Source organism: Phalacrocorax carbo, chromosome 15 (genome assembly GCF_963921805.1).
Source record: "Phalacrocorax carbo chromosome 15, bPhaCar2.1, whole genome shotgun sequence".
Lineage (NCBI taxonomy): Eukaryota > Metazoa > Chordata > Aves > Suliformes > Phalacrocoracidae > Phalacrocorax > Phalacrocorax carbo.
Genome location: NC_087527.1, coordinates 8,306,247 through 8,321,495, shown reverse-complemented (window position 1 = coordinate 8,321,495; position 15,249 = coordinate 8,306,247). Strand labels below are relative to the sequence as shown.

The window sequence follows — 15,249 nt, the reverse complement described above, 5'->3', positions numbered from 1 at the left end:
GAGGGGCCCAAAACTGAACCCGGGATTTGAGGTGCGGCCTCACCAGTGCATCCCTGGGGCAGGAGGTGGTGGTGGCTGTGGAGCGTCAGGGGGCAGCAAGCCCAGCTGCTCCACAAACACAGGCCCAGCACGCTGCCCCGGGATCTACCTGGCAGAGCACAGCGGAGCAAGCTGGGCCGGGGTTTAGCTAGGCCAAGCTAGAGGGAGGGCTGCGGCTGGGGACAGCTGTGGGGGAAAGGGAGCTGCGTGGGGGCGAGGGGGGATGGCCAGCGTGCCGTGGGGCAGAGCGGGGAGGGGGCTGTACGGTGCCGGGCCCGATTCCGCCTGGCAGCATCAAGGGGCTGAGGCAGCAGCGGGGGGCTGCGAGGGGCCGGGATGGCCGTGAGAGGGGTGCTGTGAGGGGCTGAGCTGGGCCAGGAGGGGGTGGGGGCCGTGAGGGGCCGCGGGCCGTGTGGGGCAGGGCCGTGAGGGGCCTGGCCCTGCGTGGGGCCGTGAAGCGCCGCGGGGCCCAGCCGAGGCGCTGCGGGGCCGCGTCCCGCCCCGCCCCGCTCCCCGTTCCCCGCCGCCCGGCCAGGCTCACCTCGCTGGTGCTGGCCGAGGAGGCGGCGCTGGGGGTCGGCGAGCGCTGCAGCGTGACCAGCGCCATGGCGGCGGCGGCGGCGGGGCCCGGTTACCGCGGCGGCTGCGGGGCACCGGCCGCCTCCACCGCCCCGGCGGCTGCGCAGCCCGCCCGGCCGCCGCGCCGCGGGGAGGAGCGAGGGCGCTGCGGCGGCGGGGGCGGCCCCGGGGCGGGGCGGGGCGGGCGCCGGGGCGCGGCCGGGCCCGGGGACCCCCCACGCGGGGCGAGGCGGCGGCACCCACCGGCCACCCCACCGCACCCCACCCCACCGAGGGGGGTCCGGCCCCTCGGCACGGGTGGGGAGTCGCGGTCCCCACCGCCCCGAGAAGCGTCGGTAGGGACTGAGCTTCACCCCTAAAGCACCTGAAGGGCTTCGGGACGCAGCAGCCAGGAGCATCCTTCAAAGCGGACGGAAGAAAGTGCGAGGGGTCAGGGGTGCCAAAAGCAAGAGGCAGACGAGTAATGGGGTAATTAGTGTAAGAGGCTTTGCTGGTTGTATGTAAAGCCCTTAATAATTCAGGCTGGTGTGTGACCACCGTTCCCTCTCCATCCCTGCCACGCTGCAGAGTTGTGCCAAAGTGCCCTGGGGCCCGAGGGGCTGGTCACCCGGGGCTTGGACACCCTCTGCCCCAGGGGGTTTCTCCTGGCAGCATCCATAGTGTTCCCTGATACACTATGGGAGGATGTGTTGATGAGGCAGCACATGTCATGGACGAGCCTCCTCCCTCATGGCACCCAGAGCGGGATGCCGAGCCGTGGCCTCCCAGCCGCCACCCTCGGGAGTCGGCCAGGCAGCCTGGATGGGGTCGCTCACTCGCTGGCGATGCTGCTCCTGCCCGGCAGCGGGAGGCATGGCAGCAGCCCCCGCGATGATGCTCAGGGTTGGAAATGTGTGCGAGTGGTGCTACCGAGCATTAAAGGTACCAGGTGCTTAAGCCCTGTGAACCGGCGGACTTGACCCTCCTGCGCCATCCCTGTTGTCCTCCCAGGGTAAAGCATCCTTGTGCTCAGGCTGGCGTACGCCTGCCCATGCCTTTCCTCTGCCTTTTGTAGAGCTGAAGTGCTGTCACCTGCGGCGGGTTGTGCTGTGTGGCTGCAACCCTGGGCCTGGGACTCCAGAGATGTGTCTGCAACCTGACTGTGTGGGAGGCGAGTTCCCATTTAGTTTATCCTCGTTACCTCTCTTACAGAAGCTTTAGGCACAGTAAAATCCCTAACTGTAGCAACTCTGCCCAAGCACCACCTCTGCTTCCAGGGCTGCTGCTGCTGCTGGTAATATCTGCACCAATAGAAACCTGGCTTTTCAGTCCAGAACCCAAAGTTGTGGGTTTTGTGAAGGGAGAGGTAGCTTAGAAAGGAGAAATAAAGCCATCTGACCTCTGAGAGGGGGAAGCTGTGCGGCACAGAGCCTGGGGTCTATCAGAGGGAGGCAATGCTGTTTCCCTCTTACCATGTGAAAACTGACACCAAAGCATTCAATTTTCCCAGATTCCGCAGGAATCCAGTGGCCGGGGAGTCCCGTCCCCATGGCCCCATCCGTCCTGACCCGTTGGGACAGCCAGCAGTCACCATGGTGACAAGTGTCAATGATGGCCTTTTGCCATGGACCGTGGTGACCCTGTTTTCTTTTCAAAGAAATGACTCCGAGGCTGGCTGCCAGCAGTGTGCGGGGTCCGGCAGGGGGACTCCACCTCCCCGGGGCCAGAGTGAAGACTTTGGCCCCATTGCCTGGGGGTGGGCTGTGATCCCGCTGCCCTTGGCACTTAGACCTTGCACTGCGGGTGGTTCACTGGGCTGTAAACAAGTCGCGCTGAGAAGGTGGCTCTTGTCGAAGTCTCTGAAAACCACGGCAGCTGCTCTGAGGACCACACACTCTGCAGGTAAGCTGGTGAAAAACGGGTATTTCCACTATTTATTGACCAGCGAGGCGGATACCTTCTTGGCTGGTGCTGCAGGGGCAGCCCAGGGCAAGTCCCCGGGGCTGCAGGTAGAGGAGGCAGCCCCAGTTCCTGCCGGCTGTGGGTTATAAAACCACAGCAGATGGGAAGGAGCACAGCTCTCCTGCTGCTTTTGGTGCTTCACCATCCCAATGACTCATCCCTCCATCCCTGCAAATGTCAGTCCCACTGGGGGCTGCCTTTCACAGCAGAGATGCTGAGCTTCACCTCGTCCAAATAAAACCATGGGCTAGAATTTACTCAAGCTGCCCAGAATCAAGTCTGACATGTTGCTGGTATCCTTCCCCCTACCCACACGCTGGCAGCTGAGCATCCAGGGATGCGACCCAGGTGAGGTGATCTGCCCCATTGTACCCCCAACTCTTTCTCAAATCGGTCCTTGGCCACTCTCTGCCCAGACGGTGACCACAGGGCTTTTTCCAGGCTGCAAGGTAGGAAAGCTCTGTTGAGAGGGAAGAGCCAGGGGACCAAGGGGGGCTGCAGATCCTCTTTGTAGCTGGTGTTTACAACCAGCAGGTCTCCCAGCCGGTGCTGGGGAGGGTTTGGGGTGGTGGCACAGCTGCCCCCACAGGCAGGCAGCCCCAAGGGCAACAGCAGTCCGAGGAGCTGTCCTTGCATTTATCACATCTGGCATTGTTCCCTGGAAAACACCAGTTGTTTCCCATCTCTTCTGTATGTGCTCACCTCGTTTGTCTCCAGCCTGTGCCAGGGGCTGGGGAGGATTAGGAGTGCCCTGGAACAGGGCTGGGTTGCTGGGCACGGAGGGCTCACACCGTCCTGTGGGAGACAGTGTGCGTGGGTGGGTGCACCCACCCCTCCCCAGCTGCCCACCCTCGGCCTGCTGACTCCTGGAAGAGGGAGAGAGGAGGGTGCTGATGGCTGTGCCACTCTGTCCCGTGCTGCCGCAGGGCATGAAACAACCGCAGCTCTTTCTGCCAGGCAGAGGAGCGCAGCCGTGGGCAGCTGAGCCATGGCTTTACTGCACACCAGCAGCTACAGCGTGTCCAAGGGTAGAGCTGGGGATCCCTCCCGGGAAGCCCCAGCTTGTCCAAGCAGCTCCCTGGCCCCAGCACTGCCCTTCAAGCGTTTCCCCACCCTGCAGAGAGCCGGAGCCATGCGTGTGGCCATCATCGGGGCTGGGGTGATTGGCCTCTCCACTGCCCTGTGCATCCATGAGCAGTACCACAGCCTGGTGCCCTCCCTGGAGATGGAGGTCTATGCGGATCGCTACACGCCCTGCACCACCAGCGACGGGGCGGCCGGCTTGTGGCAGCCCTACCTGAGCGACCACGGCAACCTGCAGGAGACGTAAGTCAGGATGAGGTGGGGGCTGGTGCCCTGTCCCCCCCCAGCGTGCCCATCAGTGCACAAGGGCTGAGCTGCCCAGGCACACCTCCATGGGGCTGGCAGAGCCACAGCTCTCCTGTTTTCATCACAGGCTCTGGAATAAAGAGACATTTGATTACCTCCTTGGGCACCTGGGCTCACCAGCAGCGAAGGAAATGGGACTTTTCCTAATTTCTGGCTACAACCTGTTTACGCAGCCGGTGCCGGTAAGGAGCAAGTCACAGCCAGGGCTGGGAAGGGCTCCAGCTTGGAGGCTGCCCAGTGGTGGGCAGGGTTGTACTTCTTCCCAGACGATGCTCTGAATCCTTCCAAGTTTGTCTTGTGACAGTTTGCCCAGGACAGAGTGTTTTCTGTGGCCCTGATGCAGTATTGGGTGAAGTAAGGGCTGAGCCCTCCGAGGGTGGGAGCTGGCAGTCTCACAGGCCGTGGTGTGCTGCAGCTGCACTCCCGCCCATGCTCCCTTGGGATGGGCTGTGTCCCCCCCCACAGCTTCTGTCCCACACAGCACAGCACTTTGGTTTCATTAATGAGCTCAGACCTTTTTCCCTACTGCAGGAACCGCCTTGGAAGAACATTGTCCTGGGATTCAGAAACTTGACACCAAAAGAGCTTGAACTCTTCCCTGGTTACAGGTATTTTTCAGTCTATTTTCCCAAGAGTCACTGATGTGCTTCCCCCGCAGGCAGGACAGATATGGCTGGATGGTCTCAGATGCCTCCCTGGCAAGGAGTGTCAAGGATGAGAAACTGCAGGGGCACAAGTGGCCATGCTTCGTTACAGCTGCTTCACATAAAATAAATAGGAAACACCTCAAAGAAGCCAAAAAAGTGGCAGCCCAGCATGGAAACCATTCCAGTTCCTCTTTTACTTGGCCAGATATTGTCAAACTGGGGGAAGCAAATCAGCAGAAGATGGTCTATGCTGTAAAGAGAGGAAAAAAGTTATGCACTTGTGCCAGGGGGAATTGGGGTCCCAGAGCTGCAACAGCTATTGGGAACACTGGGGCAGGAGGTGGCTGCTCATGTAACGCTGCTGTGGGTCCTTATGGCTTCCTCTCCTCATCTGGTTTCAGCTACGGCTGGTTCAACACGGCGCTGTTGCTGGAGTGCAGGAGCTATCTCCCATGGCTCACCAACAGGTAAGTGCGGAGCTGCGGCAGGGCTGGGGCTGTCCCAGTGCAGGAGAGCTGCTGCTGCCCCCAATTTCTCTGGCTGGCAGGACACGGGAGGCGGGTGTGGATTTTCATCCTGCACATCAGGTGTTGCCCCAGATCTTTCTCTCACACCGAGCTGGTGGCCGAGTCTAGGCGGCACTGATTTTAGGTGACCGTCCCGTGTCCTGCTGCATCTCTGACCTGCTCAGCTTGAAAATGCTGATGCTGGTGGCTTCCAAGTGACAGCACTCACAGGGGACCTGAGCAGCCCCCGCTGCTCTCAACAACCCTCATCCTGTGCCCTGCAGCAGCACAGGGGCAAGGGCATGGCAAGACGAGCTGAAGGACAGGGAAGGCAGGCATGCACCTCTGGGAAATGGGGAAAAGGGTCTGGAATTCCAGCTTATTGCCCCAGTGGGGTAATAGACTTCCCACTTTAACAGTTAACCCAATAGTGTATTTTCGCATGATAAAACTTCAAGTAATGGGATGCTTAAAGCTGTGTCTGAGCACTTCGTGGCTTTTAGCTATGGAAGTACTTGGGGCTTGGTTTTGTTCTTGCCATTTCTAACGTGCCCTATCCACGGCAGAAGGCCTGGACTCTGATGCAGGGCTTAGCAGGACTGCTCACCCTCGGTAGCTCTGGGCCATTAGCGAAATGAGCTAATGACTGAAGACCGTTAGGAACTACCGAGAAGACCACAGCTGTTTATTACAAGGAGCACAAGCTGTACCTACTGTGGGTATCAATTACAGGTGCTAATATGAACAGTACATTTGCTTTTAATTTGCCAGTAACAAATTAGCTTGTTCTTCCCAGGTTAACGCAGAGAGGAGTGAAGTTTTTCCATAAGAAGGTTGAATCTTTCCAGGAGGTGAGTGGCAATGTCAAGCCAGGGCAGAGTGGAGCAGCTGGCACAGCCCTGTCCTGGCATGGAGAAACAGCATCCAGCAGGCACGTGCTGCTCCGGGATGTCCCTTGGCATGAGTGATGGGCCAGGGGACAGCGGCAAGACTATGCCAAGAACTAGGGCACAAATTCTACTAGGAAAGATGAAGGAATGAGGATGGAGAGGAAATAGCCTCAAGCTGTGCCAGGGGAGGTTTAGATTGGATATTAGGAAAAATTTCGTTACTGCAAGAGCGGTCAGGCATTGGAACAGGCTGCCCAGAGAGGTGGTGGAGTCACCATCCATGGAGGTGTTCAAAAAACATGTAGACGTGGCAGTTCAGGACATGGTTTAGGAGGCCTGGGTGTGTGGGGTTGGTGGTTGGACTTGACAATTCTAGAGGTCTTTTCCAACCTTAATAATTCTATGATTCTGTAAGGCTCTTGGGCATCAAGAGGTGGCTGAGAGGGAACGGGGTTGCACGTTTGGCCAGCACTGAGCAAAGATGCAGCCACGCATCAGCAGTACAGCTTTCCCTCAAGATGCAAACATTCTCCTTGCCTGCACACATGGGGTTTCTGCGGGAGCCGTGCTGGGGAAGCTTTGCTCTGGATCCAGCTCTTATGGTTTATTCCTTACCAGACTGTTGGACTGAGTATTTGGCTTGGCTTTGTTGCAGGGATCTCGTGCCCCCCGTGGGTAGCGCCCTCGGAAGCATCACTATGTGTGCGCTGCTCACCGTGCCATGTCTGTCTCTCATTAGATGTTTGCCCAGGGTGTGGATGTTGTAATAAACTGCACTGGGGTGCGTGCGGGGGAGCTGCAGCCTGACCCGGAGCTACAGCCTGGCCGTGGCCAGGTCATAAAGGTGAGATGGGTGCAGGGCTTTTGTTTCCCCTCTTTTTTCCAGGGGAGCCTTTCCTTAGCCACCTTGCAAGATATGCCCTCTGGGGCAAATCACGGGCTTGTGGGCTGGACCCACACTGGGGTCAGGTCCTCATTCCCAGCAAACGATGGTCATGTAAAATCCTGATGTGTGTGGGCCAGAGCAGAAAACCTGGATTCTGTTCCTGGTTCAGCCATGGGGGTGCCCTGAGTCTCCAGCCCATTTCTTCATTGGGTGAAGGTGTGGGGAGGCCAGAGGCATAATGCTAATAATAAAAAGACATAAAATCCTTGAGAGAAGAGGATGATTATTTTGGGAAACACATGCTCACACCCGGTAGGAAGCTCCTCTCTTTGCCTGCCTGCCCTCCCATCTCGCTGTCTTCCCATGGTGGCAGTGCAGGGGAGCCAGCGCTGTGGTGTACGTAGAGCCTAAGCAGAAGGGAGGGCACCACGTGCAGACCCCACCATCTGCATTCACCAAGCTGCCCATGTCCCTTCCACTGCCTCCCTGAGCCAGGGATGTTGGTCTCCGGTTCTCCCTGACCCTCTTCCCTTCGCCTCCCAGGTCCTGGCCCCGTGGGTGAAGCATTTCATCATCACTCATGACATGGAATCTGGTATCTACAACTCGCCGTACATCATACCAGGGTAGGTGACAGCGGGTGAGACTGGGTCTGGCTGGTGTTAGTGATGCTCTGCTATCGGTGCTCCTAAAGCACCGGCTCGGACGCGGCTCCCTGCTGACGTCTGCCCTGCAGCACCCCTGTTGCAGCAGCCCGGGCCTGGGTTCATACCTGGCCTGATGACGCTTTTATTTGCTGCATGGGAGGAGAGCAGAAGGGCATGGGCAGGAAAGCGAGGGAGCTCCCATGGTCAGCACAGAGAGTGCAAGCTCCCTGCGCAGAGCCTGGCTTGGTACTCAGACACGAGGGGGATCCGGGCTGGTCCTGTGCTCCTGGGCTCTCGGATCAGGCAGCGCCATGGGGCTTCAATGTCCCTGGTCCTGTCCTTTTCCAAGGAGCAAATCCTTCCAAATCAAAACACCAGTCCTGGCCAGGTCCTCAAAAGAGCCAAACACTGGCAGTGGAGCAAGCATTTTGGAAGGGATCTTTTCTTTTCACCTTTATACCCAGTTCTTTTGTCAATAGTGTTGACAAAACTGCTGTACAGCAGCCCATTGTGGGGAAAGGCTCTTCTGATTCATGCTCCCGTTAAAACCAGTGGCAGGACTCCTTTTTAATAAAACCCTACCTTAAAAAGTTCAGGCTTCCCCACGCTGTTACCCTGAGCCCCAGTACAGGTGCATCTGCCTGCGGCTGTTGGTGAGATATCTCCTGAGGGCGTCCTGTTTGGTTCAACACCCATGCAGGGCTCCCTGCCACCTCCCTGCAAGAACCGAGGAGGAATCCCAGGAGAAAACCTTATTTCTGTGTCCCCATAAGGATGAAGAGGGCTGAAATGAGATCCTGGCCCCAAAAGCACCATCCCCAGAGCTCAGCGAGTGGCAGTGGCTGTGCCCAGGCAGAGCCCAGCTTCCAGCACTTATCTTGCACTTTCTACCTGCTTCCCACCAGCAGCTTTCTTAGGGGAGTTGGGATCTATTTGAGATGGCAGCGTCTGTGTGTACCCAGGTTGCTGAATTGCAGGTCAAATAAATTTGTCTGCTGTTCGTCCTGCCTTTGTTTCTTCCCGAGAGCAGCCATCTACCCTGCCTTCTCAATGAAGAGGGATTTTTAAGCTGTAATTTGAATGCTACATTTCTGGCACTTCCTACCTTGTGCTAATATTTCAGGATTAGGCAATAAGCCATCATGTAAATAGAAAACTTGAATGCTTACAGCCCCCAAGCAAAGTATTCGAAGCAATTTCTGATCACAGCCCCAGCTACTTATGAATTCTTCTCTCTCTGTTTGTTTTAGCTTTAGCTGTCACAGCTGGGCACCAGGCTGGCTCCTGAAGGAGCCGGGTCCAGCACTTACACGTGGAAGACATCTCTTCCATGCTGGAGACCTTGCTCTGGGGGACTCCCCTCCTGCATGCTCCGGCATTCAGCCCTCTTGTCTTCATGCTTCCCAGGGCTCAGGCAAGGTTTTAGAAGGGTCCAGCAGGTACAGACACCCCCAGCTCCCCCCAGCCTTAACCTGTCTCTTGTCCTATGTTAATCCACAGGATTTTTGGGGTGGCAGCAACAGAAATCTGTTTCTTTTTGTTCCCCGCTGCAGGCATCCCATTCCTTCCAACTCTGTTCCCCAGCCAGGTGGGAGCAGACCTGTTTGACAGAAGATTAAATTAGCTGTTTGGTTTGCCCTGGCAAGAGCCTTTGGGGTGCTGGTAGTATTGAATTAATTACTTGCTCATGAGCAGACATGCAGGCACTGCTCTCTTGCCTGCTTGGGGTGAGAGTTTCTCTGGCAGGACTATGTTGCAGGCTCAGGGCGTAGCTGGATCCATAAATCACACACGTGCAGAGTCCCTCCGCGTGAGGGCCCAGCAAGGGACAGCTGGGGACACTCACCGCCATTTATCTCCCTTGGCTCTTGGTGCAGGAGTGAGTTCACAGTCTTGGGAGGGATCTGTCAGCATGGCAACTGGAACGAAGAAAACAGCGCCCAGGATCACAAAACCATCTGGGAGAACTGCTGCAGGCTGCTCCCTGCTCTCCAGGTGGGTGACCCCGACCCAGCGCCCACCACTGGGAAGTGGGGAAGGAGGGGCATGGAGAGCCTGGGTGCTCAGGCGCAGCTGAGGCTCCGGGGATGGGCACTGAGGACAAACCACAAAATCTGAATATATGAGTTACAGGCGGTGCCTGCCTTCAGCAGGCCAGGAGAGCTGGAGGGGCTTCTGCAAAGCGGCCGTTGCTTATGCAGTGCAAGCCACCACGCAGAGAAACACACCAGTGATGGGTGAAGTGTGCGCACAGAGTAACCCCGGGCTTTTTGCGTGCACCCCACAGCAGCACATAGTACTCTGCGAGGGGGTAAAACGCGGGGTGTTGGCACAGCTCGGTGTTTGCGCATGCCCGGCAGTGTTCATCGTGCACATCTGGGGCTCTGTACACCTGGCTGATCCACAGGCAGGGTCAGGATCTGGCATTACTGTTGAGACAAGGTTTGTAGGAAAAAGAAATTACTGATATAGCTGGTAAAAAATGAAGAACAAAAGCTTTGGGAGGCCCCAGCCCTTTGTTCGTGGTGTCCCCCCCACCCTGCCTTTTGGTGCTGCTGCATTAGAGAAATGCTGGTGTGTGGTGAGGCTGGTTTGTGTCGACGCCTGACACTGCTGTTGCACGCTGGGCTAGCAGGAAAGGCAGCACGGGGCTTTGGCACAGCAGTTTCATGCTGGCTCTGCTGCAGGCTGGCAATGTGTGAGCTGTGATCTGAAATTGCTCTGACCAGTCGCCCTTTGCCAGCATCACAGGAGCCGGTGCGGCAGCAGGGATGGGGGAGCCTCTGTCCCCGCTCATTCCAAGGGCCCTTATCTCAGCTCGCTTAGCAAGGTTGTTGGGGTGACATTTGGCTGCTGTAATTCGGAGAAATGCTGTGCCGGGGCTGATGTGGTTTTGCTTTCAGGAAGCAAAGATCATTCAAGAGTGGAGCGGCTTGAGACCAGCGCGCCCCTGGGTTCGCTTGGAGCGGGAGACTGTCCGCCACGGGCATTTCCAGGCAGAGGTACCGTGCACAGCCCCTGGGTGCTGCGTGCCACTAACCGTGCTAATTGTGCATCAGCCACTGCGACCTTGGCGGTGCAACACCAACATCCCGCTAGCCCGCAGCTGCCTTGCCCCGCATTCATGGGTCCTCGCTCCACCTCCCCTCTAGTAACGGGTGGATCTTTGAGCCAGTTTCAGCCCAGTGGCAGAGATGAACATCAAATATATTAAGTTTTGATGGATTTTATGGGGAGAGTGGGCAGGGAGTGCTCCTGCCAAAGGAAAACCTGCAGCTGGATCTTAGTCCTTAATAGACACTAAAAAACACATACAAGAGAAAAACTCTGCCACGGGCTCTGCTGCTCCCAGAGCCACATGTGAACCATGTTTCAGTGTCATAATTTAAAGTAGTGTGGTTTTCTGCTGGGAGCCTATAAGTGTACACCTCGGTGCATGCAAACTTTCCATCTCTGTATAATAAAACCCAATATGCAGCTTTTAGTGAAGTGCTCATGGCCTCCAGCACTGACACCAAGTTGTTGGTGGAAAAGATTGGACTTCTTGAGATTTCTTCCCGTTCGAAGCTCAGCAGCAGCACGAAATGAACCATGGTGAAGGCACAGAGCAACACTGGTGGGGCAGTATCTGCTGCGGGGCTCTGAAAAATTCACCTGCCTGTGTAGGTAAAGGTGGGTGTCCAGTGTCAAACTTCCCCAGTGCGATGGCTCTTTAAATTGGCTTCCACTGCTAATATCTCTTTTAAGAGAAAGGAGACCGGGGTGGCATGAGTTTCAGTGTGCCATCTGTTCTTGGACCCTCAGCACAGCACCTTTCCATGTAGGACCACATCACTCCTTAGCACTGTCGCCTGAATGCTCATCAGCAGACCTGCAGAGGGAATCCTTGATTTGATTGCATGCATATGTCTCTGTACAGCTTGAAAGAAGAGACTAAAGCTCCAAAAGGGATGGCGACTGCAAAATGTAATTAAATGTAATGAAAATATATTCCATTTTTAACTGGAGACTCTTGGAAAGAAAGTGATGTATTTAGGCAAAGCACAGAGCATGGTTCAAAGCAATGCTGTATTTGAATTAATTTCCGGATCACTCTGTTCCTTTATCGGCACGTCATATCTATGCTGCCTTGGCACTGAGAGGTGTAGCTATTGATCCCAGCTATTGATCCCAGCTATTGATCCTGCTGAAGCAAAGTAATTTACCTTGGCAGGAACAAACACTAGGTAGGCTGTAACGTGTTGTGCTCTGGGGAACACAGCTGCAAGCCCTGCTGCTGCCTTTCAGGGTGGCAGCGGGTGCACAGGATGCTCTAGGGCCCCGCTGAACCATGCAGAGTGTCTCCTGCCTCTCCAGCAGCTTTTGGAGTGAGGGAAAGAGCAGTGGGTTGCTGAGCTGTGCGCGAGGAGCTCCCAGATCAAAGGGTCAATCTAAAGACACTAAGGACATTCCCAGCCACTGTACTGTGGCTCCTTGCTGCCCTTGGACCCAGAGGGCTCCAGCGCAGCTTTCCCAACACTGATCCCTTCTCTTCTCCCCCAGGTGATACACAACTATGGCCATGGCGGGTTCGGGATCACCATCCACTGGGGCTGTGCCATGGCTGCATCCAGGCTTTTTGGGAGCATCCTCCAGGAGAAGAAGCTGGCCAGGCCACCACAGCCCCGCTTGTGAGTTGCCTGCTCACCTGGGAGTATCATGACAGCAGTAGCTTAGAAATCACAGCAGAAAGATGTGAATAACACAGTGATACGCATGGGCTGTTCAGCCCTCCCGCCATCTCCAGCGCTGGTTCATAGTCTCTCATTTTCAGTTTGCTGCCAGTTCTGTCGCTGCCATTTGCCAGGCGGCCGAGTTCCCTCCAGCCCGGCCTTGCTCAACCTACCTAAAGGAAGTGCTTTAAAATATGGACTAATTATCTGTGGCAAAGTGCACTTCTGTCCTGCGGATCAGCCTGCAAAGGGCAGGCAGGGTTCAGCTGAAACCTTGACAGTCCTACAGTTCATCTGCATGACGGGACAGGATCTGAAACTGAGCTGGTGCCACCTGAGGTCGTCACTGACTGCTCTGACACCCAGCATGTAATTAGATTTGCAAGCTCCCCCCAGGAGGCAAAAGATCCTTTAGCAGGAAGAAGCTCTGAAGCTCCCAGGGAAGAAACAACAGCTCTAAAAGCACGTGCTTCAGTTGCAATAGCTTTTCTTATGTTCATGCCAGGCTAAAGCACGGGTCTGCAGCACCTGGTTAGTGTATCTGGCAATAGACAGCAGCAGTTGCCTAAAATGGACTTTCCAAATGATGTTTTTAGCAACAAAAGCAACATGTTCCAGCCCTGTGTACTTGCCAGACTCTATATATAGCAGTGAGCATACGCAAAATAGCTGTTCTCGTCCCTAAAACTCCCACGGGCCCTTCAATTTCTCATTTGTTCCAGCCATGAGCCATGGCTGGAGCAGCAGCTCTGAGAGAGGAGCTGACTCAGGGTAGGTTGTGCCTCCCGAAGGAGTTGGGGACAGCTCCCAGGAGAGCATGACTTTTTGAGGGTGTTCTGTGCCATGGCTAGGCACCCTGTACACTGTTCTGAAGGTACAGTTTGGCCAATTTTTCCATGCCATTTGTCTTTCCTGCTCTAAAAACCATCACAGACAAGGTACTGAATGGTCAAGGAGCATTAGTCTCAAATCCAAAAGCTAGCAGTTATCCCAAGGCTGGCACACAGCGTCTGGCTCGCTCTCCTCTGCAGCTAAGCCAACTGTTTCTTACTCATCTGTGATGCAGCTTCTCCCGCCCTCTGACTCCATGTGCCAGAAATAGCTCATCAACCTGATTTGTGATGTACCAGGCAGCTGCACCTAGTGAATGAGAGATGCTGCAGTGCAGCTGGGCTCGTTTTACCTCCTGGGCACCTGGATTTAAAACAGTCCCATGAAAAGTGCACGTTTCCTGGCCACAGCCTGGCACCAGCGTTGCCCCCATTGAAGGACCCGTCTCCTGACATGCTGCTTTGTTTTCACCAAGGAAAAGAAGAACTTGTGAAGGCTTTGTAGGAAGTGATGAGCACTCCGTGCTGCTGGAGATGGTCCATGCACACGAGATCTGATGCCCCATGAGCGCATGTGAAACTGGTCTCATTTTCAGTAGTGCTACGGAGGTTACCGTGCCAGCACAGCCGCGGCCCTGGGAGACCTTCCAGCAACCTTGTTTTCCACTGAATGCTATGTGACCATTGTGTAGCTCTCCAGCTTATGCACCCTGAGCTGTCAGAAAGCTCTGACGAGCTTTGCTGAGTGCATCTGCTAGTTGTCTGCCCGGTTAGGAAAGCAATAGCAGTTACTTTCACCATGAGGGCCAGAATTTCTCAGCAGCTGCTGCCCTGTCTCCTCCTCTTCCTCCCTTCCTTTTGTAAAGGTGCGGGATGGTTGTGTTTGCCTCTGCTATGACACCTGCAGTGCTGGCAAAGTGACACTGCATGGGAATTCTCACGCCTGTGGCACTCGCGTCCAAGGCAACAACTTGCTGTTGAAGGCACCAACGAGAGCAGGTACTGAAGTTCCTCTGACTGCGATTTTGGCCTAACATCGGTGCTTCTTACATCCTTGCGAAGTATAAAACACATTATGATAGCCATGGTCATTTGTCCTTTCTGGCTGAGCACAGTCTCTTAGGCAGCCCTGTCCGGCTGCCACCGCAGCAGAGGTGCAGGAAACTCTCTTAGCTGCTATGGAGTTATGGCACAGGCTAGGGCAGACCAGTGGCCGTCCTCAGAAGGCAGCGGAGCGTGGGTGTGCATTAGAGAGGCGGCTGTTGTCTGGTAGCTGAGGCACCTCTGCAGGGTGCTTAAAAAACAAAGGTAGACTGAGGAAAATTAGGAGCTCCTGTCATGTCCAGTCTGTCTGTCAAAAGGGTTTCCCACTTCATCTGGCAGCTCACCTGACACACTGCAGCCACATTCAGAGTGGTATAATCAAGAAACAGATAGTAAAAAATAAGACAATAGCTGGGGAAAATTTACCATTGATTAATGCTAAACATAATGGTCTGTGATACCACTTCAGCAGAAGCCATTCAGTGAAATAGCATCCACCCGCTTTCACTTATTCCAACTACGAGATCTTAAGGACTATATTGTCCTCCCGTGGGCACTGCTGTAAATCCAAAACCACTCATCTGACTTCAGAAGAGCTGCACTGCATTAGCAAGGGTGTAGCAAACCATTGTATAGCTTGCAATAAGCAGCTGATTCTTCTGATCTTAGATCCTGCAGGAGCAGCTGTCCTGTGATCTCACACACCTCTTAGAAAACAAACAAAAATGATTAATGTGTAATTTTATTTGCAGGCTAACTTTGCTTATTTTCTAAAAGACCACAATTTAATATGTGTGCACAATAAAGGTAATATTCAAATTTGTCGCGCGTGATGCTTGCTCTTCTTAATGATGGCATGGGTAGGGCCTCAAATGCTAATTCCACAGAAACATCCCAGTAGATCCTCATTCCATGCCTCCCCGCACATTTTTCCTGAACACTTCATCCTGCAGGCGGAAGAGCCATAATTTCAGATTCTGAGTAGACAAATGAACCTGAAATACCATCGTGTGAAATTCTGTGGTTGCCTGCGTGTTGTTGCTAGTAGCCCTGGGCCCATTAAGAACTCACGCTCCCATACAGAAACGTCTGGGACACTCTCGTGCAGCTCAGCTGATCACTCCGCTTTGAGACTGGAG

The 15,249-nt window shown here is 55.1% G+C and overlaps 2 protein-coding genes across 3 annotated transcripts in view; one reads left to right on the top strand and one right to left on the bottom strand.

The window, feature by feature from the left end:
- Positions 1-736, bottom strand: part of SSH1 (slingshot protein phosphatase 1) — a 41,217-nt gene extending 40,481 nt beyond the window's left edge. For both annotated transcript variants that reach the window (XM_064465958.1, XM_064465964.1), the window contains exon 1: positions 581-736. In XM_064465958.1, coding sequence (XP_064322028.1) covers positions 581-646 — 66 coding nt within the window. In that variant the 5' untranslated portion in view covers positions 647-736. The remainder of the gene's footprint in view (positions 1-580) is intronic.
- A 1,642-nt stretch (positions 737-2,378) lies between these two features.
- On the top strand, positions 2,379-14,930 carry DAO (D-amino acid oxidase). The gene is made up of 11 exons (XM_009513554.2): positions 2,379-2,499; positions 3,680-3,885; positions 4,016-4,130; positions 4,480-4,556; positions 4,997-5,062; positions 5,898-5,952; positions 6,731-6,835; positions 7,421-7,503; positions 9,402-9,519; positions 10,428-10,526; positions 12,067-14,930. The coding sequence occupies exons 2-11, from the start codon at positions 3,692-3,694 to the stop codon at positions 12,196-12,198; spliced, it is 1,044 nt and encodes a 347-aa protein (XP_009511849.1). The 5' UTR covers positions 2,379-2,499; positions 3,680-3,691; the 3' UTR covers positions 12,199-14,930.
- The last annotated feature ends 319 nt before the right edge of the window (positions 14,931-15,249 follow it).